Genomic DNA, 25172 nt, shown 5'->3' on the forward strand with positions numbered 1-25172 from the left:
AAAAGAGCTAATATAAAACAGGAGAAAGGAAATGTTTCGAAACAATCCCAGTAGTCTTCTGTGTGCTGGATGAAGGGATTGCTTTACATATGGATGAACATATGAACGTACATATGGTGTTTGGATCAATGTGGCTTTTGAGCGCAGAGTACATGGCAAATACACAACACTCCTTATGTTTAGATAAGTTCATGGTGGGTGAAATGGCAGTTTATTCGAGGGCATTACTCACTGGTGCATCCTGAGTCAGGCGAGTCGTTGTCCGCCCGATAGTAGCCGGTTCTGCAGGAACAGATGCTGGCGGCTCCAGAACTTGTCCGACTGTTGGGCGGACACGGGGAACAGAACCCTTCACCCTGCTTGGACTTGAAGGTGCCTGGACTGCAAGCTAAAGAGAGAAAGACGTGTTTACTTTGTCTGTCAGAGATAGAAACTCGTAGCTATAACAGCATATTTACTTTTTTGCTACTCATTTTTGGTGTATGCTTTCATCTAGGTATCTTTTCATTGCATTCAGCAGCAAAATCAATAGCAATTTCCTTTTTGCAATTTGCATTTTGTGAGCTCTGCTTGCCTTAATTTAGTTTCTTACTTTTGTTTTCCTCGCCCACAGTATGCGGTCTAATCCTTTCCATCTTGGCATTGTAAAATACGAAGGCGCACAGGTTCTTGCTTACGTATTTGTTTGGCACCGTTAATTTGCTGTTGTTTTCCTCCAGGGAAATAACCCCCTCATGACTAGACGAGTTCCAACAACATACCCTGGCCTTGCATAAACCCCGTGTGCATATGCTAACCGTCAACTTCAATTACAAACACATGCCTGTTAGTTCCAAACAAGAGCACTTTTGGAAATGAACTTCTTCAATCAATACTCAAACACAGGGAATGTCAATTTTGTACTGCAGGAAGTGTCCCTCTAAGATAAACAAAGCATATTAAAGACTACAAGGGAAAGTGTGAGCTGTTATCTTATGAATACAAAGATTAGTGTGTCATTCACAGGTCGTTGGCCTTTGTGGAGCTCTGACACCATTTACGGAGGTTGTGTACACATTGTATCGCATCTATGATAAAAGCAGAGGTGCTCTCCTGGCACACAATGCCAGTGTGATATTTCTGCTCAGAATGTCACTCAACTGTCTAAGTGATCAAGTAGTCAGTTTTATGTTTATTACAAACAAAGAAAGGAGTATGATGACAGTTCCCAACCTACCGAGCTGTTTTATCAGTCTCTATGCTTTTTTAGAAAAAAATAAATAAATGAATTGAACATCTTGTTTCTGGACAACACCGATGATGTTCCTGAGGTCACCTTCCAAGTTCCCTATCTCAGAATGTGCAATATTGACACAAGGCTTCATTGGAGCAGGGATACTGTTAACTTGGGAGCTTATTTGTTTAACCATTAATCAGGGGAGGCCAGAGATAGGTAGTGAAGAAGGAACATAGAAAACAGTTCACATAGAGATAAAAATGAAAGAGTGTAGGCCTTGTGAGTTTGGGTTTATCGCACATAACGTATCACTTTGGAGATTAATGAGTCTTCAGTGTTTTGCCTCGCATTTCAGATGTACATAAATCAACCAAAATCTTGAGGAGACAAATGAGACCATCTAGTTCTAGCCCCCATGAAAGACTGCTTGAAATTCCCCTTCAAAAAACTCAGGCTGTTTTCTGAAGGGTTGAAAGTGCTGATTAATCGCTTCCAAGAAGGTAAGAAGTCAGCCCTTTCCTTTCATCCTCATCCTTCCTCTAGCAGCTCTCCTGACAGAGTGAGAGAGAGGAGAGGTGAAAGAAAGCAAAGGAAATGCAAATCCTGTGGCTTTTTTCTCTTACTTGTACACTCTCTCCAGTACAGTCAATTGCTCACACTCTATTGCCCAAACCTTCTTCGCTCTCTCCCTCTCTCATTGAGAGCAGAACATAGGACTTAAGGGAGTGATTAGAATTTGTGGTGAAATTGGAAGCGAGGAGAAAGAACGAATAGGGGAAATATGGAGCGCTAAGGGAAAGAAAAGGGTCTTGTCGATTAATATTCATGTGAATGTCCTAACTGTGCTCTGGCAGGGTATTAATGAGACCAACGGCCTTCAGATGAAGGCGGGCAAGAGAGAGGTGACAGAGAGATTTATCCCTCCTTTAGTTTCCGGTTGGCTTGATTAGAGAACATTTTATCAGGGCACAGCTGCTGGGGCTTTCACCTTGAGCCACCACAAGCAAACAAATGAGTTTTTAACTGTACACCAGGCAGCAGATTTCCAAAGGACTGCCCACTTTCTCCTACAGGTATACGCACATTTGATATCAACATGGCAGTAGTATAAAAAGTTCTTCATTACTTTGACTACATATATTTTCTGAAAAAAATAAAATAAAAAATGATGTAATGCAAAGCTTGCTTTCATTATGCTAAGGTGTTTTAAATGGTTGGTATTGCGTTGCTATGCGATTCCTAACTTTTCAGGGTATCATGAGGTTACTAGGATTTTGTGGTAGATTGCCAAGGAGATGCAATGCTATTTATAAGGCATTCTTTCTTGTTCTTTTTGCATACTATGTGGTTTCCAGCTGGTTTCTTACCATCTCAAGTTAAAATGTGCCTACCCTAAGTCATATTCAAGATATTTTATCATCCCTAACCCTAGCCCATAATTAACCCTAACCTTAACCCTAACAGCTGAAAATTGTAAGTAAATTGCTTAGTGTGTGTGTAATATACTGTGTGTATATATATATATATATATATATTAGTAGTATATAGTTTAAAGCAGCATTTATGTATGTGCTATGCACAAACAATGTAGGGCAAAATACACACTACAGTTTAATACTCAGGGTTAAGTGTTTGTGTAAATCTCCAACCCTCTGTTGGAACAATCATAACAGTTATGATTACCTCATACACCACAAATAATCCTATTTTCTCTATACACAAACGATTTGATGTTCAGTTTAGTTCTTTACCCCAGAGGTTCACTGCTCAGTGGCTCTGTCTTTGTAGTTCTTTTAATGTGCTGGAACCAACTGTCTCTTTGCGACCTTTCACTTCTGGTGCCTTGACTGTCAGGGTTACTTTTCTTTCTCCATCTCGTGCTCTTCATTAATGTTTCACTGCAGCCCTTGCCCTTGGTCCGCAAATCGATTCCGGTCTCCTCTCACTCCCAGCTCTCCATTTGACCCTTGACCTCCTGCTGTCTGCTCTGCTCACTTTCACCGCGGCTATGTTACACGCTGGCTTAATTCACCTCAGCCTGAACCTGATATGTTTTTCATCAAGACCGCTCCTTTCTCTCAGCAAAATGTTCCACTCTGATAGACATACAGACTTATACATTGCTTTGCTCTGCTTAAATTGAGGTCGAATAACCAAATTTGCTGTTAGGCCAAACACCTCAATAAAAAAACAGGATGATTTGTCCATTTGGCTTAATGTGATACCGAGAGATAAGATCAATTGCACAATGAGAAAAACAGCACTCACCTTGACACTGCGTCTCCTTAACTGCAGGCTCGAACCCAGCCATGCAAGTGCAGGAACCTACAGGAACCATCCACTCTCCATCTCCATTGCAGTAGAGTTTAAGAGGGACAGACACCTCCAGAGCGTTCGGCACACAAGTGCCAGGGGCAATGACTAGTGATGTAGCCTCGGCTCCTGTGGCCGTCTCTGGGAAGACGGCAAAATTGGCAATGGTCGTGGAACACTTCTTGTAGAAAACTCGGACGGAGATTAAAGACATGCAGGCGCCCAGGTCCTGAAAGCCAGGTAGAAGCCAGCCTTGGAAAGTGGACCAAAGCTGCGAATCTTGGTGTTGACCCGGCCAGACTCCAACATAGAGAAGCTCTCGTCCGGAGCAATGGTGTCCACCTTAACATAAGGGTTCTCCATCCAAAAAGGACTGGTGGCGGTGGCAGAATCCGAGTCGGACTCGTAGTAGAATAGATTGAAGGTCTCTTTACATGATCCTGGAATGTTGGGAATACTGTTGCAATCTCGTACGGTGAACTTCATCTCCACATATACACGGAGAACGTCCTTTCGAGGGATGAAGTCGCTGCGAAGCCAGTTGTTCTGGTTAAGCTCGCGAACGTTGCACACTTGGTACGTTCGGATGGGGTTCATGGCATCGTCATAACCACTAACTTCCTCCCACTGAGAAAAAAAAAGGGAAAATAGAGAACACTAAGTCACACAAGTTCACCTTCAGAATGAGCTAGCACTTTATATATACTGCATTGGAGGATTCTCTTAGCAATAACAAATGCTTTATCTAAAGTACGGTACAATACGCTTTATTGTCAGTATTACAAATGAAACCATTCTCATTTTGATGTTATCCAGGGCTTTAGAACTCTGAGGTGTTACGCTACAGAGGTACGGCAGGCAATAAATTGCTGCTTCTCAGCTCCAGCCCCACACACCGGAGCTAAGAAACAATATAACGGAGGGAGCAAGCCGAGAAAAGAGTGAATGGGGTGGATGAAAGAGAGGGGAAATTAAATTTTGTGCTTTTTGGTTTGTGCCTTTTCAATTACACATTGTGCGTGGTGTCATTAAGTGGGGATCTGCATGCTGGTCTTTCATCTGCGTTCGCCAGTTCAATGAGGAAAACTGCCTGGCAAATTCATCAAAATTACCGTGGAGTGTCAGAACTCCATCGAATAAAAACGACGAGTGGATGTTTACCGTATACCTCGAGTGTGGAGTACTCTCTGCATCACTTCACAATCAATTACCTTTCAATTAAACCATCATGATTACATTGTACTCATGCAGATCAACATGCTACGTTCAATGCTCTACCAAAATCATTTCTTTTGTTATCTACCAAAATTAAGAGCACACATCTTTTTGGAAAGATAGGTGAGAGGTTGATTGCATTTGAGTTAAAACCATGTGACACGACAACTACGCAGACTGTGGTCGAGTAATAATGCCTACTAGCAATCTTGGCAGCTAATGAAGGTTTTTACATGAACCTAGGCTTGTTTAAACAAACAGCATACTATATCAACAAGGAATGATTCATACTCATTTCAGTAAAGGAACAATTAGATTCATGCTCAACCTTGGGAAACCATCCCACTTTTGATTACAGCGAGTTCAAGAAAAAGCGATCCTAAAGTAGAGAATGAGCTGTAGCCAAAAAGGAAAAAGAAAACTAGCACGGCATCAAGAGATTTGTTGAGAGTGTAGCGTAGTGTTTGTGTAGAGGTGAAGTCTTTAATTAACACAGAGATATGGATGTTGTGCAGACAGGCCATTCATCCCTATGGGCCCCGGGGACTCGAGGCAGACAGGGCTTCCAGAAGTCTCTGCTTTATCACTGCCTTTCTGAGCCAAGGGTGCTGAGATCAATAATAAGCATCAGGTCAATGCGACAGGAGAAAGGATGAGGTGTAAATGGGCATTTAGTTCAGTGGAATAAATTGCTGAGAGAGTGAAGATGGGAACGAAGAAGTGGCCCACACATCGCACTCCTTTAGGGATAGTGGGGCACCAAACATACGTCTTTCCAGGATATAGATGCCCAATCAATTTCTTTTCAACTCAATGTTTTAGGGAAATAAGCCTATGGATGGTTTAAGCTATTTCTGCACATTAAACATTGATATGTGAAAGTACACACTTCAGATTCGATGTGAAAAGTTATGCACATTAATTTTCCCCTGCTGCATCTCTTCGATTTGTTGCAGGAAAAAAAAAAAAGATGAATGCATTTACTTTAGAAGCAGATGCTGCTGTGGAATGATGTGGTTTATTTATAAATATATAAGTGCATTACAGGTTTTTTTTTTTTTTTTTTTTTACTCTGTTTGTTTATCTTGGAAGAATTAGCAGGTCAGGTTTAAGCGACAGCAGGTCGCTATGTTTATTTTTCCTTAATGGTGTTACAGTCTGTATTTATCTGTGTTTATTTCTCGGGTTACAGGTGTCAGGCTAATGACTAATAGAGCTTTTTCTTTTTTCGTGGCAGATTAAATGAAACGAGAAAAAGAACTGCCGAGTCAGACTGGGATTTATTCCAAATTTTTGCCCCTGTTTTTATTATCTGGGCACAGTTCCCATTTCAGTTTTCTGGGTGCGACATACCATTGAACTTAGTGTCACAGAAAATTAGAAACGAGTGTGCCGTAGGAAAGAGAGATATGGAGGGTGCCAATTAAGCCAGTGGCTGAAAACAAACAAAAAAAAAGTGTCAAAATTACATTTCACCCCAACAGAAATAAGAAATTATATTTTTCTAAAAAATAAATTTTTTAGACAATTAATTATGTCAAGCAGGCAACACACTCCCCCATCTCACCCGAATTCTCATAACTGCCATAAATAAATGAAGAAATAAATATTTTTTAAATTCAACAAAATGTATTGATCATGGTAGTTTTTCATGTACAGCCTTTATCTTTTGCAGATTTAAACAAAATCAAAAATACATAGTGTTTTACAGTCATGAGAATCTAATGAGAAAGTAAAATGTCTGAATGCATTTCAACAATGAAAATTTGGAGGGTAAATATTATTAATTTTTATCCAGTGAAAAACATATAGTATTTTCACAATTGGTCAAATTGGCCAGAACACTGGGAAATTTAAGGCAAGGACTGCTACCACATTTCCCTTGTCTGTCCTAAAATACAGTGGGCTGGTGTGGGTAAAATGTATAGCGGTGTGCATGACAGAGAGCAGAAGGGAAAGCATTGGGCAATGTATGTTCTGAAAAGCGGCATCTGTTGGGGTGTAAAGGGGTTGTTCTTGGGCCCATTGTGCTGGTGAGTTTTAGTGCTTTAATGGGGGCGGGAGGGATATTTACAAGAATAATATATGGACAGAGAAGGTGAAATGCCAGTTGATTTGTGTCTTTGGGGCGGCTCTTGTGCCATTGGTGCTAAGTTACTCGGAAGTAAAGGTTTTGGGGAGGGGTGACTGCAACAGCTGAGATGGTGTGGCTGGGGGCAAGAAGGGGGCGATGGACACATGCAGGACCCCGAAGAACAGGATATAAGGAAGAGAGGTGAAGACCCACAGAATTAGACAAATCTCAACAAAAGTAGTAAGAAAAGGCAGCAGTGTCTGGGTATTGTGAAAGATATACCGAGCGAAGGATACTTCTGCTGTGTCTGCCAAAAGCTTGTGGGCACAGATTTCACTTTTGGAGAATGAATGTAACACAGCTAGGGTGAAATCTGATCTGGGCATTGGCTTTATCTGATGAAACTCAGAGCTTCCTGTGTTTAACACACTGTATTTGAACAAGACTGTAACTGGACCTCTTATAATAAGTCTTGATTTAAAGGTTCGGTAACTACGACATTTATGAGAAAATCTCACGAAACTGGTCATGAACATGTGAAAGTCATTTTTAACCCTCAAATGAAATATTCCATGGAAATAATAAGAAATTAAATTTGTCTTAAAGAAAATAAGGCCTATTTTATAAGTTTGTATTTTTTTATTATTTTAATTACAATTAAACCCTTTTATAAGTGTAATTAAGCATATATTTGTTTTCTATTTTTTATATTCATTTTATAATTTATAATATGGTAAGAAATTACAAAACAAAAAGCTAGCAGCTTTATATTTTACTTTTAACTTATATACTGTATGTATATATAGTGAAATGAAGTAAAAACAAAATTAAGCAAAATAAAAAGGGGAAAAAAACATAAGATGATGAAACAAAATAGTGAAAACAAAAAATGTTGCAACAAAAAGTAAAAACTAAATAAAATGATGAAACAAAATAAATTCAAAATAGAACAAAACAACAAATCAAAACAAAAAGGGGGAACAAACAAAGAAACCAAAATAAAAGTCAAAACAAAGAAATTAAAAAAAAAGAGAATTCCATAATAAATATAATAAAATAATAAAATACTGGTCTTTATTTTATGTTGAGGTCAAATGTGACCTGGAGAGAATTTTTTTGCAGATTCACCCCTGTATATTTTATATTTTTGACTGAAGGAGTGGATCATATAAGCACGATGGCCTCAGGTTAACCAAAGTCAAACACACAAAAGTAATAACTCACCCCAGTTTCAGGATGTGAGGTCCATGCGAGTTCAGTGGTGGCCCATTTGGTGTCCATCAGTGTTTCTGCAGAACAAAAAAATAAAGATCCACTCAGTTTGAGAAACAATATTAGCCTAAACAACCGGCAAACAAACAAAAATAAATAAATAAATAAAAAAAGAGAATTAAATGGAAAACCTAGGGAGGAAGTGATTTCACACTGTGCAGGACGAGCTAAGCGACACATAACTGTCACTGTCCATATTGTTAATAGGTATTAATGCATTGCGGTAAATTCATGGGTGCAGGAACGGAGAAACGCTATCATGCTAATCAACAGTGAAAAGACGGCAGAAAGGCGAAACAGCTTTGTGGGTTATCCAGAAGGCATTGTCAAAGATTTATGACAGCCCTCCTCTAATTAGATTTAATTAGCCGTGTATTTGCTGGGTGGGAAAGAAAAGCTAAGTGTTTTTGAAAGACAACCCGCTCCCCTTCCCACACGTACACACACACACACACACACAACACATCCACTCACTCGCACCCTTAAGCTAGCAGCTGTAAAACTCAAGAGGATATATAACAGAGCAAAGGAGTTCTTGAATAGCACCATAAAACTCACAAAAGGAAGATCTTCACAATTTCCTCAATACCCAATATGCTCTGCCTGTCTGTTTTTTTCTGTTTTTATCCCACCAGCCATATGTGCAGCTCTCTGTTTTTATTATAATGAAAGAACACTCACTCAGCCTAGACTACCAACATATTGAGTCAACCATTTTACCTTCCACCACCTGCTTCGGCTGTTTATACGTCGCGGCTGCAGTTACAATGCATGTTGAGACTGTGTTTACTGAATTAGATGAATGGGTGCATTTAAAATAAATATCAGAGGATGTTTCTTTTCCTCTAAAGTGAGCAATAAAAACACTGTTACACCTGGTATTAACATTCATTGAGGGTGTAAAAAGTTGAAATGGTTGTGACCACATGTAGGACTTTCTGGGGAAATGAAATAAATAAAAATAAATAAATGCATTTATTGCCAGAAATGTGATTATTATTATTATTATTATTATTATTATTAAATAATAATACAAAATACAAAAATATAACAGCTCCAAGTTAGCTGATAATAATAGTAATAATAATAATAATAATATTAATAATGCTATAATTTTTATTATGATATTTCATTATCATTCCAAAATCAATCCATATATATATATATATATATTATTTTTTTCTTTTTTTTCTTTCTGCTTTCGGGTTAATTTTAGTTAAAGTTTTAGTAATTTTATTGTGTGTCTTTGTAATTTTTATTACGTTTTGTTGTTGTTGTTTTTAAATATGTAAATATTGTTTTTAATAAATGTTTATTTCAGTTTAAGTTTCAGGTTTTTAGTAGCCTACATCAAGTTAATTAAATAAACGTGGGAAATGTTGCCTTGAAACTAACTGAAATAAAATAATTAATAAATAAAACAAATAAAATCATATTTTGTTTCAATTGACATTCACTGTTTTTCATTTCTATTTTAGTTTTAGTTAACTATAATAACCCTGCCACAGGTTTTTTTTAATATATATATATATATATATTTTTTTTTTTTTTTTTTTTGATTGTTTGTTAAAATGTAAAATGTGTACTTGAGTAATTTTATTCCAATGACTCAACAACATTAATAATAATAATAATAATAATAATGCATATTATTTTTATTATAATTACGATTGTTGCTATAAAAAAAATACTACTTTTATAATAAATAAAAAATAGCATTTAAGAAAAAAAACAAAAAAACAAATTATCACCCAACTGTAAAATTACAACATGAATGTATATGACGGTCTGATTTTCAAACATTAAACAAACAAGCTTTCATTTTGGCGGGAAAATAAAATGAGCACTTAAATTAAACTGCAGTCATTGCGACCACAATATTGCAATTTTTATTTGATTTATTGCGCAGACCAATTTACATTGTTAGCACAATGCCAATGCATCCTGATGCGTCCCAGATGACAGCGAAGGACCTGTCAGTCACCTGTCAATCAAAATCACACATATCACTCAGTCTAATTTGACTGAGATCATAGCTCAAGATGGATGTTAATACCAAGTTTACATTATTTGTATCTTCTCTATTCATCTTGTTTACTCGTGTGGTGTACCACACAAAAAAAAAAAAAATCCCCACCACAGGAAATATCAAGCTGAAGTTGAGAAGTTTCTAACATGTAGGTGTTTGTACGATAAGTAGAAACTGAATCTGAGGCAGCTGTTTATTCTTCAGACAGAATCGGCCATTGATTTCCTGTCGGGATGTTATGCGGTGCGTCCGGACCGTCATATTGTGTCACTGACTGACAGGTCCGCCTATATTCAAACCCCTTTAAAAGAAACCCACAAGTCAGCTGCCAGATGAGAAAACGCTAGCGCAAATAAAACGCAAGACAAACCCAGAGAAAAGCAGTGTAGTGCAAGCAACGTGAACGTTCTGTTTTGTTTGCGTTTTGTAAGCTGTGCTGAAAAACAGCAAAGCCGAGCATTGTGTCAGCTGAGCGCACGTTTAGATGAGGAGGCAAGTCCCGGCTCAATGAGAGAGCGAATGCACCCCATCCCGCCGCAGTCAGGGGGGTGAGAGGCCATGCCCTCAATGCAACGATTCATTCACACTCCAGCAGCGGCACCGAGCCTCCATTACGCCTCGCTACTGTTAAAATGGCTCCACACAGGGAAAGTTTTGTTTGGCCGGCTGGGAGACGACAGTTTATTTCCTGTTCCTCTCGGTTCTGATGAAAAACCTAAGAATATGGGTCTTTTCTGGCAGGACGGCGAACCTGATTGACGAGTACGGAGACAAAAACTCGCCCTTGCAAAACCTGAATGTTTCAGTGTGAAGCTTGGGCAAACTTTAGGCTATAAACTCAATGACATAAAACACACGCCATAAACTTTAGTCAGTGAGGCAGAACATTTATGAAAATTGAGAAAACAGGCCTGACACATAAATTAACTGCCACAAAATGAAACGCAGGTTTGCTTATTCACCTCATGTGTTGACTTAACGGTCATAAAAAATTATTAAATTGTTTTTATTTTAACTATAAAAAAAACTGAAGTATAAGAAAATAGTAACAATGTACTACATAACCTACTACTAAAAAAAAGCTTTATTAAGTGCAATATGTTTAATAATATAAATATATCTATTTATCTATTTATTCAGTACTATTGTGTAAAATGATAAATAGCACTCACTTTATAATAACTTATTTAAATATCATGAAACTTTAATTAAAAAACATGAATCAGTGTTTTTTTCAGATTTCACTTTTATTTTAGTGAAAGCTTTAATTTTGATGTGTTTTATATTTTATACACTAGCTATTAACTATTTTATACACGCATTCAATTGTTATATTCAGTAATGTTTATTTCAGTATTTTTTCACATATTATAACATACATGTAAATATTTGAATGGTTTATGAATAAGGTTAACATTGTCAGTCTCAGAAATCTCAGCAAATATAAATATGTGACGTTACTACAGCCATATCAAAAGATGTTAAAATTAAAAGTCATTGTTATTGGTCCAAACACTACACTTCTTAAAAAAAATAAATAAATAAATAAAATACTAATTCATAAGAAAAAAAATATATAAACTACATTGAAATATATAAACTACTTAAAAACTAACTAAATAAATGATAATATATTTAGTTCATTTAAAATTATGATATATATATGTAATTTGTTTGTTTTTTTGTTTTTGTTTTTTATATGCTTTTTAAATTTTTTTATTTATTTATTTTTTTTTTGCTAATTAAGCGGGTCCCATATAAACTCAAAAATCCCAGGAAATTTACATATTTGAGGTTACTAAAGTCCATATCAAAACACCATCACTGAAAGAACACGAATGTGTAGCCGGATGTTTAGAAGTAAACATGGAAATCTGTGTAAATTATAAAATGATAAGTCAGTGTTTTTGGTTTAAACACTAAACATACATGTTGCATGACATATACACATTCAAAGGCAAATTCACATTCTCAGAGTTGCACATTAAAACACACACACACACACACACACACATATTGATATAAGAAAGGTCAGCTCTTCCATTCTAATCCTCTAATGACAGAGCAGTGCTAATAACAGAGGAAGACAGAAAAATACTTGAATCAACACACACACTCACACACATTCTGTGGGTTTACGAGTGCCTTCAAATATTTCTTTGTTCCAGTAAGCAATGGTTTTGAAGAGGGGTATGTGAACAAAACCACCTCTATTGATACAAAGAATGTTCGGTGGATTTAGAAACTGAGTCAGTGGCGTGTGGGCAGACAGGTGAGAGATTACTGCACAATTTATGCTTCAGCTTCACCCGGTCTTTTTACCCGGTTAGAAGATGTGAAAAGTAAGAAAAACTGGACCAGGAGAGTGCAGACTGAGGGCTAAAAAGAACTAAATTTACATATAATTTTGCATTTCATAAAAATTAAAGGCCAAGTGTATACTTTCTGCACCATTACCATCACCAAATGGAGCTACAAAAATAACCAAAAAAAAAAAAGTTGTTAAACTGGTTTTCTCCTCTGTGCCATTGGTCAGGCGAACAAAAAGCCCTGCCCCCAAACTCATGCTATTGGTTGAGCCAATGCTGTTGTGATAAGCTTGTCGAGATAATGGAAAAAAAAAAATAAATGAAAAAAAAAAAATAATAATATATATATATATATATATATATATATATATATATATATATATATACATATATATACTGTCACATTACTTTTTGTAGTAGTATTTCATTTATTTATTAATTTATTCAATTATTTATTTATTTAGAGAAATAAATAAAAAGTTTGTGAATTTGCAGTAAAACGTGTACTTGAGAAATTTTATTTTAATTTATATATAATATATATATAACATTGTATTCATTGCATTCTCATGTAAACAACTTCTCATTAATTTTAAGGAATAATTAATTAACTCTCTGGGATTCTCAGATCTGTGCATTCCATCTTGCGTCTAAAGGTTCGCCAGTTTTGTCTCCTGCTGCGCCGTTGTGAAATCGTACCGAATGACAGGCCCCACGACCAAAAAAGAATGTCACTCTCTGTCTCCAAACACTTGAGCTCTGTTTTGCCACCCAACACTGAGATGTGTCAACAGCGTGGGGAAAACACTGCATTAAACGTATTAAAGCTATTAGACTGATTGCTTTGTGTGTGCTTTTGTTGCTGCTTTTATTAGCTCTTGGGGGTTTAGGTGAAGCAGCAGAAAGTGGGGGAGAGAGTATGGGAGAGAGGGGGAAAGTCGTTGAAAGAGGATGGAGGGGGAAAGGGGGGATCCTATTTAAATTGAAATGTGGTGAGCGGCCCGGGCTTTTGTGCCATGCTGGAGTGTGGTGATTAGAGGAGAAGGCTGCTTTTGGCGAGCTGGCGTGCAACCTCTAATTGGTCGACGCTTCTTGATGTAGGTGGCTGGATCTCCAACACCCTGAATCCTCCATGGGAAACCCATGAAAGGAGCCTCCTCATCCCCATCCGTCCACTTGCCGTCAGTCACGGCACAATGCTTGTCACTCTCCCAGCCATTTACCTACTAACAAGGCTCACTGTCAATGCTGCAGATGTAGCGTTCATTTCATGATGGATTTACCATCATTTTTAACTAGTAAAATTGCCTGAAAAGTCTTTACTGAATTCGTAATTGTACAGTGGAAACTCTTAATTTTAGGAAATCACAGCTTTCTGCCACTTGACTATCGTTATGTCATGTAAAATAATCAAAAGTTGTGCTAGATTTACATCTTTTACTACTCAAAGTTACTTGGATTCGAGCTATCAATTTCTTCAAGGATTCGAGATAATTTACTTGGGAAAAAGTGTGCTTAATTTTATTGAATGTGCACTTGTAGTGTACTTCAATTCTTAAAAGTATTTTTTTCTTGTTCACTTGTCGATAACAAATATTAATTAAATAAAAGGTCAAATAAGTGTACTTAAAGAGAATACTTAAGTACACTTAAAATTACATTTTAAGTCATTGTTTGAATAATATTTTGCAGTGCTTTAAAGAAGTACATTTATTTTGATGTTGACTAGCATAATATTTTAAGTTTGTGTTATTTGATATTACATTTAAAGTTAAAATAGTTAAGTGTACTAAATTTAAATGCACTACATGATTATAAATGTGTAATTACAAATATATTTAAATACATGACAAATACTTGTTCCAATAGGAATTACATTAAATTATATTTTAGTTTACCAAAAATGCTTAACAGTATATTCAATAGTAAATTTTAACCACATTTTAAAGACGGAAGTACATTTAAAGTCCTACTTAAGTGGGTCAGAAAAGAGAAAGAGAAAAAAAAAAAAACTCTAAAATTCAGTCAATTGCATTTTAAATCAATTTACACTGTAATAATTTTGCAATAAACATGCAATTAAGTGTCCAAAAAATGACATTCCATTTGCACTTAAGTGTATTCTTTTAAAGCATATTATTTCCCATAATAAGTACTATTTTTTTTTTTTAAATACGCTAATGTGTACTTTTTCACAGATAATTAATCTGACCGATTTCATAATTTTGTGGAATACATGTGGTCGTTGCGCAAATCTCAAAGACTCTTTCAACAGTCTTGACATCGATTAAAATGACAGCATTTGACAGGAAGGTGGCAAAGAGCATAAGTGCGTCTGCTACATTTTTGTTTGTTGTGTTAATTAGTTCTTCAGCTGACATTAGAAGACGTCGGGATTGGCGCTAGGTATTAGGGGGTCTGATTTTGAAGTTGACATCAAGGGAATGGGGTTGGGGAAAATGAGCCCATTTGCTTTGATCAAACAGAGTCAGACATGCCGTTCATGCTCACAGACAGCACAAAGACGAGCACGCCGGGTTCATATGGCGAGCAAAAGATGTGCCACGAGCGAGATGAATATTCAAGCCCTGTTCGTGTTTGCATGAACCCCGTAGTGCGTTCCAGTTCCAGCTTCAGCTCTAGAAATGGGCATTGCACCCCTCCTTACGCACATTCGTTCTCGTTTCTTTCCTTTTCCAAGGCCTTTAATTACAGAGCGCAGTCAATCTGATAAACAGGCAGCCCCTGGGGTGACTGTCTGCTAACCAGGTGTGCTCACAACTATGTGTTCCCAGTGTCTAAATGCATGTCCTTATTACTAGCATGTCCAGAGCTCTTGAAGAAGTATTGTGATCGTGTCGTCTGTTAAACCCAGTGAGACCTTCCCAATGTCCCTCTCTCCCTTTGAATAACTCGAGAGATGTAATGCATTTTCACATGGGACTGATATTTATTCATATTAATACCTTAAAAGTAGTATTACGTACCCTTAAGGTGCTACTATGAATGTTTTGGGGGTAGATATGGTATAAAATGTCCCTTTAAGGATACTATGACAAGGGATAAGCTGTGTGTAGGTATTACAATATTATAATAATTGACATATGCAACATTTGATATTCTAATATATTTTGTATTAATATATATATTTGGCATTAAAATATCTAGTGGAAAATGACTATACACTCAGAAAAAAAGCTGCCATGGGGTGCAAATTTTTCAAAATATGTATTTGTGTACCTTATTTATGCATGACATTTGCATATTAGTACTTTAAATGGTACTACTATGAACCTTTTATGGGTAAATAAGGTAAAATAATCACTATACACAAATGCTGTCACCAGGGCAGTGCCTTTTTAAAAGGTAACTTTTGTAATTAGTATCCCCTAAAGATGCATATTAGTACCTTAAATGTATATATTAATAACTAAAGAGTACATATTAGTACATATTATATAAAGAGTACATATTAGTACCTTTGGAAATGCTACAGCCCCAATGACAGCTTTTCTGAAAGTGTATATACACCGTAAGTCATGGTATAGAATGACTCAAACTATTTTGCCCCGACCACCTACGCCCATTGTGGTCAATCGCCATGAATTCGGCATGTGTCCCCTAAAGCACTTAGTGAAAGAGTTACAATACTGCACATCAGTTACTCTGTTGTGGCTAGACAGGACACAAGATGCGTTGAGATGGAGATAAAGCACGATCAGCTATTAATGAGCACTTAAGCTAACACGCTGGCGTATTCTGATACCGAACGTTGATCCGATTACAGATTTCACACTAAACGGGAGCCGTCTGTTAGACTCACATTGCTGCAGGAGTACAACCAATTAATGCGTTCGTGTTTCTTCTTGTAGAGGCGAGTTATTGTATGGCCTCAAGGCAAACAAGAATACGTAGGCCTCATCTGTGTTTATAATTTTAGTTTGTTTTTTGTTTTGTTTTTTGGTTAGAAATGACTCAAATGTGTTCCCCACTAATCAATATCTACCAAGGGTTTCATTCAAAAGCTTGTGTACTTTTTGGTTCTCCAGTTCTTTCTTAAAAATGTTACAGTATGAAGTCTTCGCTACCGCTGAATCTTCAGACATCGTTACACAACTGTAATGACAGTGTTTGCTGATCAGAGAGAACAACAGCTGGACTTTTATGATGTATGATGTGTTTCATGTGGATTCCTCGTCTGAAACACTTGCATAACGTAATTTATGCGTCAGAGCATGTGATTCTCAACACACAGTCATGTTTCGGTATCGTATTAATGGTCACATGTTTATGACATCTAAGTAAGAGTTTCTGTTTGGGGTTTTGTACATAATTATAAAGGAAAACTCTAGAATAAGAGTTTAGACACACAAGGGACGTGGTGATGGAAAAAATAGGAGATGGCGGGACAAAGTATATTTCAATGTTTTTGTATTATGTCGCAAATGTTGTGCGTTTACCCCAGAAACTTAGTTGTCACTTGCAAAATGTTTGTGCTTCAGAGAAACTTTGCGTTTGCCTGCAAAACTTTGCGATTATGTAAAGTCTCTTGTGGGAACGCAAACGTTTTGCAAGTTTCTCAGGGAAACGCTAATTTTTTTTTTCAGGTGAACGCAAAGTTTCTTTATTGAACACAAATATTTTGTGACTACGCAAAATTTCTTGAAAAAAAAAAAAAAACACTTTGTACACCAATGCAAAGTTTCTCTGGGAAACACAAACTTTGCTCAGACAATGCAAAAGCATTGACATATATGTTTCCATATATTTCCAAATTTAAAAAATCCTTTTATTTGAATCCTTTTCGGCATTGTAGAACGTTAGCAAGAACTAGTGCTGTCAAATGATTAATCGCATCCAAAATAAAAGTTTATGTTTACATAATATGTGTGTGTACTGTGTATATTTATTATGCATATATAAATACACACACGTACAGTATATATTTCAAAAATATTTACATGTATATATTTATATTCATATAATTTATATTAATATAACTATATTTAAAATATAAATATAACTTATTTTTCTTAAATATATACATGCATGGGATTATTTATATATACATAATAAACATACACAGTACACACACACACATATATTAAGTAAACAAAATTGTTTATTTTAGATTCGATTAATCGCGATTAATCGTTTGACAGCACTAGTAAGAACATAAAAGACAGATGGAAATGTGGTGAAGGAGTGACATAGCAACCATAAAAATGTTAAACCAGCCTAAAATATCTTACATTTTTAGGTTCTTCAAAGTAGCCATCCTTTGCTGGGGTCTCAACTGCTCTTTCTTTCTGCCTTTTTAATGTTTCATTCACACCTCTTCTATCTCTGTCTTCTTTTCCCTAGCGTCTGAGGGTGTATCAGTCAACAGGAAGTGTTTTGACAGGCCGACGCTGATCACAGCCATCCTTTCCATCCACTTCATTCTCTCTCATTCCCCCATATCTCTGAAACCCCTTCTCTCTTTTACCTCCTGTCCATCATGCTCTCCGGGTCTCCATTACTGTCAGTGGGGAGCAGGGCCAGCTAGAATAAATACAGATGACTCAACTAGCCAGTTGAAAACTGCAAGCTGGTGAGAGCTAACAGGTTTACGGAAGGGTTGGAAGAGGAGGAGGCACACTTTGACTCCTCAAGCATTTTGTAAATGGCACTGAGAAAATAATAAAACATATGTTTAGGTCACAAAAGGTCACAGTGATGCGACCCAAGCAAAGGGTTCAGAAGAAGTGCCAATTTGCTTCATTGTGTTCCACATACAGAAATACTTTCTATTCAGTCCAAAAACACCTCCCGAGCAACATAAAAACTTCGTCTGAATATGCTTTTATGTTTCTGGTGTCACCATGGTGTCATCTCTCTATTATTTAAAATAAATAAATAAATAAACACTGAGTCAGAAATATAAAAAACAAGTAACTTTTAGAGACCTTTGCATTTAATAACATTGCATTTAGACGTTCCAGTTAAATGTAAAATAGAGCTTTCTAAAGAGACACAAATTTTCAATAAATAATTAAATTAAATAATTGTAAATGAATAAATAAAAAGGATTAAACTATTACAATGGCATTGAACACTTCTCATCAGAATTGGAAGAGTTGGAAATAGTTTAAACAGTAATGTAGCTTTAGTTCAGCATAAAAACAAACCCAAAGCCTCCAAGATGTGTAAAAACTTATTTACAAAATGAGTGGAGAAAATTGCAATCCGTCGAGCATGATGAATCCTGCCATTGGCTGAGACTAGCACAAGCACATTTTAACAAACAGTCAAACACCTCTCCCTCTCCTCAAGCGAAAAGTATAAAAGGACTATAATCACGATAACTATGTTTTGATTGATTTTCTCGTTCTGGTTGAAATTCAACTCTGGCTGTAATAAACTGCCAGGAATGCAAGTCTGCCAATACTGCAGGAAATTTTTTTTTTTTTTTTGAAACTCTAAAATATGCCTCCACGCTCAATAGAGAGCTCAATGCATCATTACCCACAACTCATATTATCAGTCAAGCTATGTCCCAAAATCTGGCAGACGGTACTGACGGAAATGTTTTTACATAAATCAAAAACAACCTGAGTGCACTGGCATTATTCATATAGTGCTATTGAAGCATGTTTCCATGAAAAGTCAACACATCTTTGTTTACTGGGCAATAACAGTAAAAAAGACAGAAATGCCCAACTAGAAATTGCAAAAGAAACCAACCCGGAGAAATTTTCACTGGAGAAATGAATGTGACAACTAGCCCCGGTCTCCAGAGAGCCCTGTGCCCTTCCTCAAAATCCTGAATATGTTGGTTTTGGAGATATCTTTGTATTCCCCTCCTGTGTTTTGTAATCCAAGCCAAAGAACGAGGCAGGAGGCATGTCTGACTTCCCCATACCTCCATTCCAGGTTCATTATGGAGGTATTTTGGCACCGCGCTGCCCACTGGCCTTGCCTGTCAGCCGAGGAGAGGAGCTGTCTGTTGTAGCTGATGTCCAGGGACTCATCTGCATCCTCCAATAGCCTGTTTGCCATACTCACCTCCCTTTGACACGTTCATTATGCCACTGCAGAGGCAGCCAACAGACATCTAGGCTAAATATATGGTAATGGCACAATCCCTCAGGACCACCAGAAGGCATTTGCCATGCTATAACACTAAGGAGGTACTTCAGATTTGGGCGGATGTTGAAATGCCCCCAAACCCTCATTTTCTCCAACCACTTTTACCTTGAGACAAGATGTTTGTGAAAGGACGCTGTGGATGACGTCAATGCTGACATCTCGGTTTCTGATCAATAATGGTGTGCACACAATCTGAAAGTGTGAATGGGGATCACAAAATCACAGTGTTTCTATACCAATGACCATTTTTTAAGATGCAAAAAGTTGGAAGCAAATATTTTCCATACTTGAAGATTGGAATTAGACTAGGCTAGACTAGGTGTGTGGAGAGTGTAAAGCTATAAAACATACAAATATAGCCTACATAAAAGACATTTGAAATGGGGTGGACCAATATCTGTTTTTCAGGGTCGAAACTGATTATTACAGATCAAGTAGACAGATAACCGATATTTTGAAATATATATGTCTGGTGTAAAAATGAAAATGAAAAATTTGGCACTGACGGCGAATTGGTTTTGAAAATGAAATAATCAGCCAGGACAATAATCAATTGGTCGACCCCTAATTTAAAACAACAGCAAAAAAAACAAAAAAAAAACATTAAAAATGTAGCAAAAATAGTGACAGTCTAGCAAAAAGATAAGTTATGTGAACATTATGTAATAAAGTTTTATATATATATATATATATATATATATTTCCATATTTTAAGACTGGAAATCTAGGTGTGTGACAAGTGTAAAACTATCAAATATAGGCTTTATAAAATGCATGTGAAACATTAAAGATGTAGCAAACGTAATTTGTGACATTCTAGCAAAAAGATGAATACTGTTTTTTTGGGGGTTTTTTTTTTAATAAAACCATACAATAAATACAAATCTAGCATGCCCATAGTTGAAGAAACCTTAAAAATCTTGGGTTCATCCTTGCAGTCTCTCAGAAGGATCTAAAAATGCAGTTTGTATAAACATAAAGGCTTTGGTTAGAATTTTTTATGGCTCTGCTTCAAATTATGTAATGAGATATATGTCTGGGTAAAATTACTCCTGATATAGTCATCAGCCAAATATACAGTCTCATATTACTATGCAAACATACAAATAACCTCTAATGGCTGTCAGATATGAGATTTCTGTTTTGCATCACGGAACAGCTGTTTGTTAGCAGCTACTGGACTGATGTGGTCCACATTTCCAGCGTTCCAGTGGCTTTTGATCACTTCGTAATGTTTCAAATATACCGTCTGGGGCAGCCAGTGAGGTTGCGATTCCTTTTCATTTCTTGAGAAGAAAACCCAAGCTGTGAGGGCAAGAACCCTGCTAACTTCCCAGTGCCGTCACATATTAGCATTGGCAGCTACTGCTGAAGACATGGGAACAAATCCGTAGCTCAGTTTCGGCTGTCATGCTGCATGCTAATTATCAGGATATGTTGTGGTTTACCTGCTAGAACAAAGAAAACATGTCTAATGGCTTCAACTACACCACAGCGTAATAGGAGTTATTATGTTAAGTTCTTTGGACTTCTTTTTTTTTTTACATTTCTTGCTACATATGACACATTAGCCTGAGGCAGCGCAGGCTTCTTTCGACTAGCTCTTCTCACGTTAGCTCATTAAGCCCAGAGCCACTCGTTAATGTTTACCTGACCACTTATTATCTGATTCAGGTCAGAACTGCAACAACAAAGAAAGGTTAGGCAGTTACCGACAAGAATGTGGATGGGTAGGGCCTTTGTGACTGTTGAGCCGACAAATACTCGCACAAAAACAAATACACACCCACACTGAGTTTCTGAATATGCTCAATGACTAAAGCATGGTTTGGAACTGTCCTGAGTGAAAGGGACACTATCATTCATGCTATATTTGAGAACAGTCTTTTTGGAAATTTCTACCAAGCTCTGGCACTTTGGACATATGTCAATAAAGGAAAGTAGGGCGCAGAGATATGCAAATTTCAGAAGCTCCCACAGCTGAATATACATGTACTGTATATACAAGCACAAGGTGATGTTACCCCATATGCATGTTCCTTGATCAACACTGTACAGCTCAACCCAGGGAACTGTTCATTTGATGGGAATTGTGTTCAGGGACCGGTAAAGTTGGCTGATTCAGGTACGTCCTAACTAGGTGAATCATAATAATGTACCAATAATTGTATAATTTGCTAATTTGGCAACATAAGCTCACTGGAAAAACATGCCTCTAACTACAAAAATGTACTTATACATACAAATCACTGAAGTTTCCAGTTGAAATTAACTCTAATGATAGAAAAACACCAACAATATTTATTCCAACACTGTGTGTATGGCTTTTATGATGTAGTAGAAGTGCTCGGATACGTCCTGTGAAACACAAGTCATAATAAAAGAGCTCAATGACTTGTAGAACCAAACAAAAATGGCACTCTTGCTTTTGTAAACACTATCGGTTAGATTTAGTGTCAGGTTCAGAATAGGTGAGGCGTTATATATCCAAAATGCAATGAAGCATTAACGTTTAAGCACCACTTACCGGATATCACCTGTTTCAGCACAAACTGAACACACTTTTAGCGCTACCAACTGGACATTTCACTTTGAATGTGCCGTGAAACTAACACAAAGAAGCGTAATATAACTTTCAAGAAATGTCACCACAGGCATGTTTTTCCAATGTGACTGGGTTCTAATTGAAGGTTATAGCTTGTTATTTCTGTTTACTCCTTGTACCCTCCCTGTTGGCTAAAGCAAAAAATTAAAATGTTGGTTGCGATTCTCCCCATGCTTATCTGTTAGATCTTTTCAGCCATGTTCTTAATTGCTGCTCAGTTAATTAATCTCACACTTGGCTGCAGTAATAACTTGACTCGTTAGACCTTTCTAAATGGTTGTCGGCTCTTTAACGCACAGATACAGGCTGGCAGAGTGTATGGAAGATGGTCATTGGAGTAATTTATTCATGGACTCCACCCCCGAGACTGTTGATTAAAAAAGAAACAACTGCCTGATTAGGACACATGGGCGTCTAGGTCATTGGCGATCACACAATCATGCACTTAAGTGTTTCACTTACTGCAAATTGACTCACAGATTGTGACAGAAGGTATTAGCAATGGAAGTTCATTTCTGGGCAATTATGCTGGAGAAGGTTGATAGAACGGTTGACATCCAATTCTAGGGTGCCCCATATGGCCAGGGGTTTAGATGTCTCCAAACAATTAAATAAAAGCCTTGATACATGTGAATGTTTTTTTATAAATGTGCGTGCAAGGAAGGGCCACTTGAAAATCTCCAGAAATAAATCAGTACAGAGTGCAACTGTGCTGAGTAGGCTACAGTTCTGGGACCATTTATTCCACAACAATCCGTCTCCAGAGTCTTTGCTGGCCGACCTGGGTCAGTCGCAATACTTCCTACCCGCTTCAAATCATTAACCTAGACTTTATGGGTGTCACTTGCAGCTCCTGGCATCAATGAAAGGAATGGTGCAATTTATTTGCATTTATTACCTTACATACACTGCCATCTGCACTCCATATTCTATAGAGATACAGTTCATCCTAAAAACTATTTGGACTGGATGAACATGACGATGAACAACAGATGACCGAGTTTTTATTTTAGAGAGAACTGTCCCTTTAACCCCCAGAGCGGGTGTTTAAACATCATGATATTTGCATACACAGTAAGTAAATCAGGTGGAAGAGTGATAGGCCAAAGCTAAGAGGTATATCTCCAGAGGCTGATTATGGCACAGATGCGCTGATAAAGGGCCAGGGGAGGCTCCGTCTGCCTGCCCACCTAGAACTGTACTGTCAGGGGCTGACTAATGTATTATTCACCCTTCATTGATGTGTAACTAAAGCCAGCGGCTGGGGAGCCTGGGCCACCAATACCCCCCACAGACGGTAAAGCCCCGACAGGCTACTGAGCTCCATTGATTTATGGGTCTCAGTAGAGGGGCCTGGTGAGAAGGCTGAGGGAGGGAGAGAAAGATGGAGGGAGGTCTGAGTTAGACATAAGATGGGTCTCATTTTTTATTCCAATATATGCTTTCACTATGTGGTTATGTAATATCTAAAACACTTTTAGGCCCATATTGGGTTATGAAACACTTCCCACTCATAATCTGAATAATAATCAAATCTATAAAGTCCAAATGTGGGTGTATCTGGAGCCATCACACTAAAATGGCATAGTGAAGACAATGGCATAGTGAAGGCACTGATGGAAGAAATAAGGCAAGTGGACACATGAGATAACAGACTTGAATAAACAGGAACAGTGTACCAGAGATGAGAAATGCAGGGCTGCTGCTGGGCGTCTGTTTGTAGTGCAGGTGACATGGAAGGTTATCACAATCTAGAGTCAATCATTGACTGATAAATCAAACACAGTGGCTTTAACGGTGTCTACACTGAACCAATAAAGTCTCTATATTGTGGTATAAATGTACAAGGCTGGATTGTTGCGGTAATGTGAAGTACCTGAGAAGCACAGAAGGCAAAGACGATGACTGGGAAAGAGAATTTTATGTGAGAACGCCCTTCAATTTAGGAAGTACAGGTGCTAAGAGATGCAATTGACAGGTAGCGAGATAATGAGAAGTCTGGGAATTTTCTGCTGTTGTTCTCATTCACACACTTGAACACACACACATAGATCCACTAAATCCAGCACACACACAAAGATAGACATGCCGTCACGAAGACTCGGTGGCCTCAACTGTAATTACAGACCCGCTAACCACACCTTGACTGCCTGGAACCTACATGTGAACTTCTGCATTTCAGGTACCTTACATCTCTTGGTGGTCTCAAAGCAGGATGAGTTCGACATGGAAGCGCTCATCAAAAGAACCACAGGGTGTGTACTGAATCTTGGCATAGATTACTCATTGGAACAAGTCAGCTGTACAGGAGCTCCATCACTGGAGGACTGACCATATTTACTGGTGACAACCCTGTACTTACGTGTGGTGCATGAATGGACATGCTTCCCTGAGTCTGAACTTCATAACCTGAGGACAGGCGAGTACAATGATGCAAACGGATGACACAAAGAACAGAGAGATAAGAAAACAGACAGCTCATCCTTTAATGATAAACATGTATATAGTGTGCTGACGGCAAATTTGGTTTTCAGAAATCAAATGTGGTAGGATATGTATTTTCCAACCTTTTCTGCAATTCCGGAACACTCAAACTTTTAAACAAACAAGTTGCTCGCTCTGTGACTGACCATCTGTCCAGGGTGGTGCCCTGCCTTTGGCCCGAGACACTGGGATAGGCTCCAGCATCCCCGCTCCCTACATTGTATAAGCGGTTTGGAGAATGGATGGATGGATGATTGGACATTTCTAGTTGCTGCGGTGACATAGCAGTTAGAAAACATTGTACAACACATTAAATCATGGCTCATTTCCTCTTCTGAATCAATAAAAGTGGCAAAAACGCTTAAGGCTAAAAGAAAAATCTCTAGATATTACCTCCTTGATATACGTAAGTGTCTTCGTGTTTATGACACCACTGCAGTGTCTTGATTAATTAACCAGGCACAAAGCTGTGCCCAGTGTTGAACTCTATAGATTACTCTTAAGTGCTTTCCTACTTAGCTAGC

The 25172-nt window shown here is 37.5% G+C and overlaps 1 protein-coding gene across 1 annotated transcript in view; it reads right to left on the reverse strand.

Annotated features, from left to right (window-relative positions):
• Positions 1-25172, reverse strand: part of LOC131530209 (ephrin type-B receptor 3-like) — a 47221-nt gene that overhangs the window by 12668 nt on the left and 9381 nt on the right. Inside the window, 4 exon segments of the mRNA XM_058760364.1 lie at positions 233-388; positions 3485-3766; positions 3769-4156; positions 8043-8107. Of these exon segments, the coding sequence (XP_058616347.1) occupies positions 233-388; positions 3485-3766; positions 3769-4156; positions 8043-8107 (891 nt within the window).

The sequence above is a fragment of the Onychostoma macrolepis genome, chromosome 22 (assembly GCF_012432095.1).
Source record: "Onychostoma macrolepis isolate SWU-2019 chromosome 22, ASM1243209v1, whole genome shotgun sequence".
Classification (NCBI taxonomy): domain Eukaryota; kingdom Metazoa; phylum Chordata; class Actinopteri; order Cypriniformes; family Cyprinidae; genus Onychostoma; species Onychostoma macrolepis.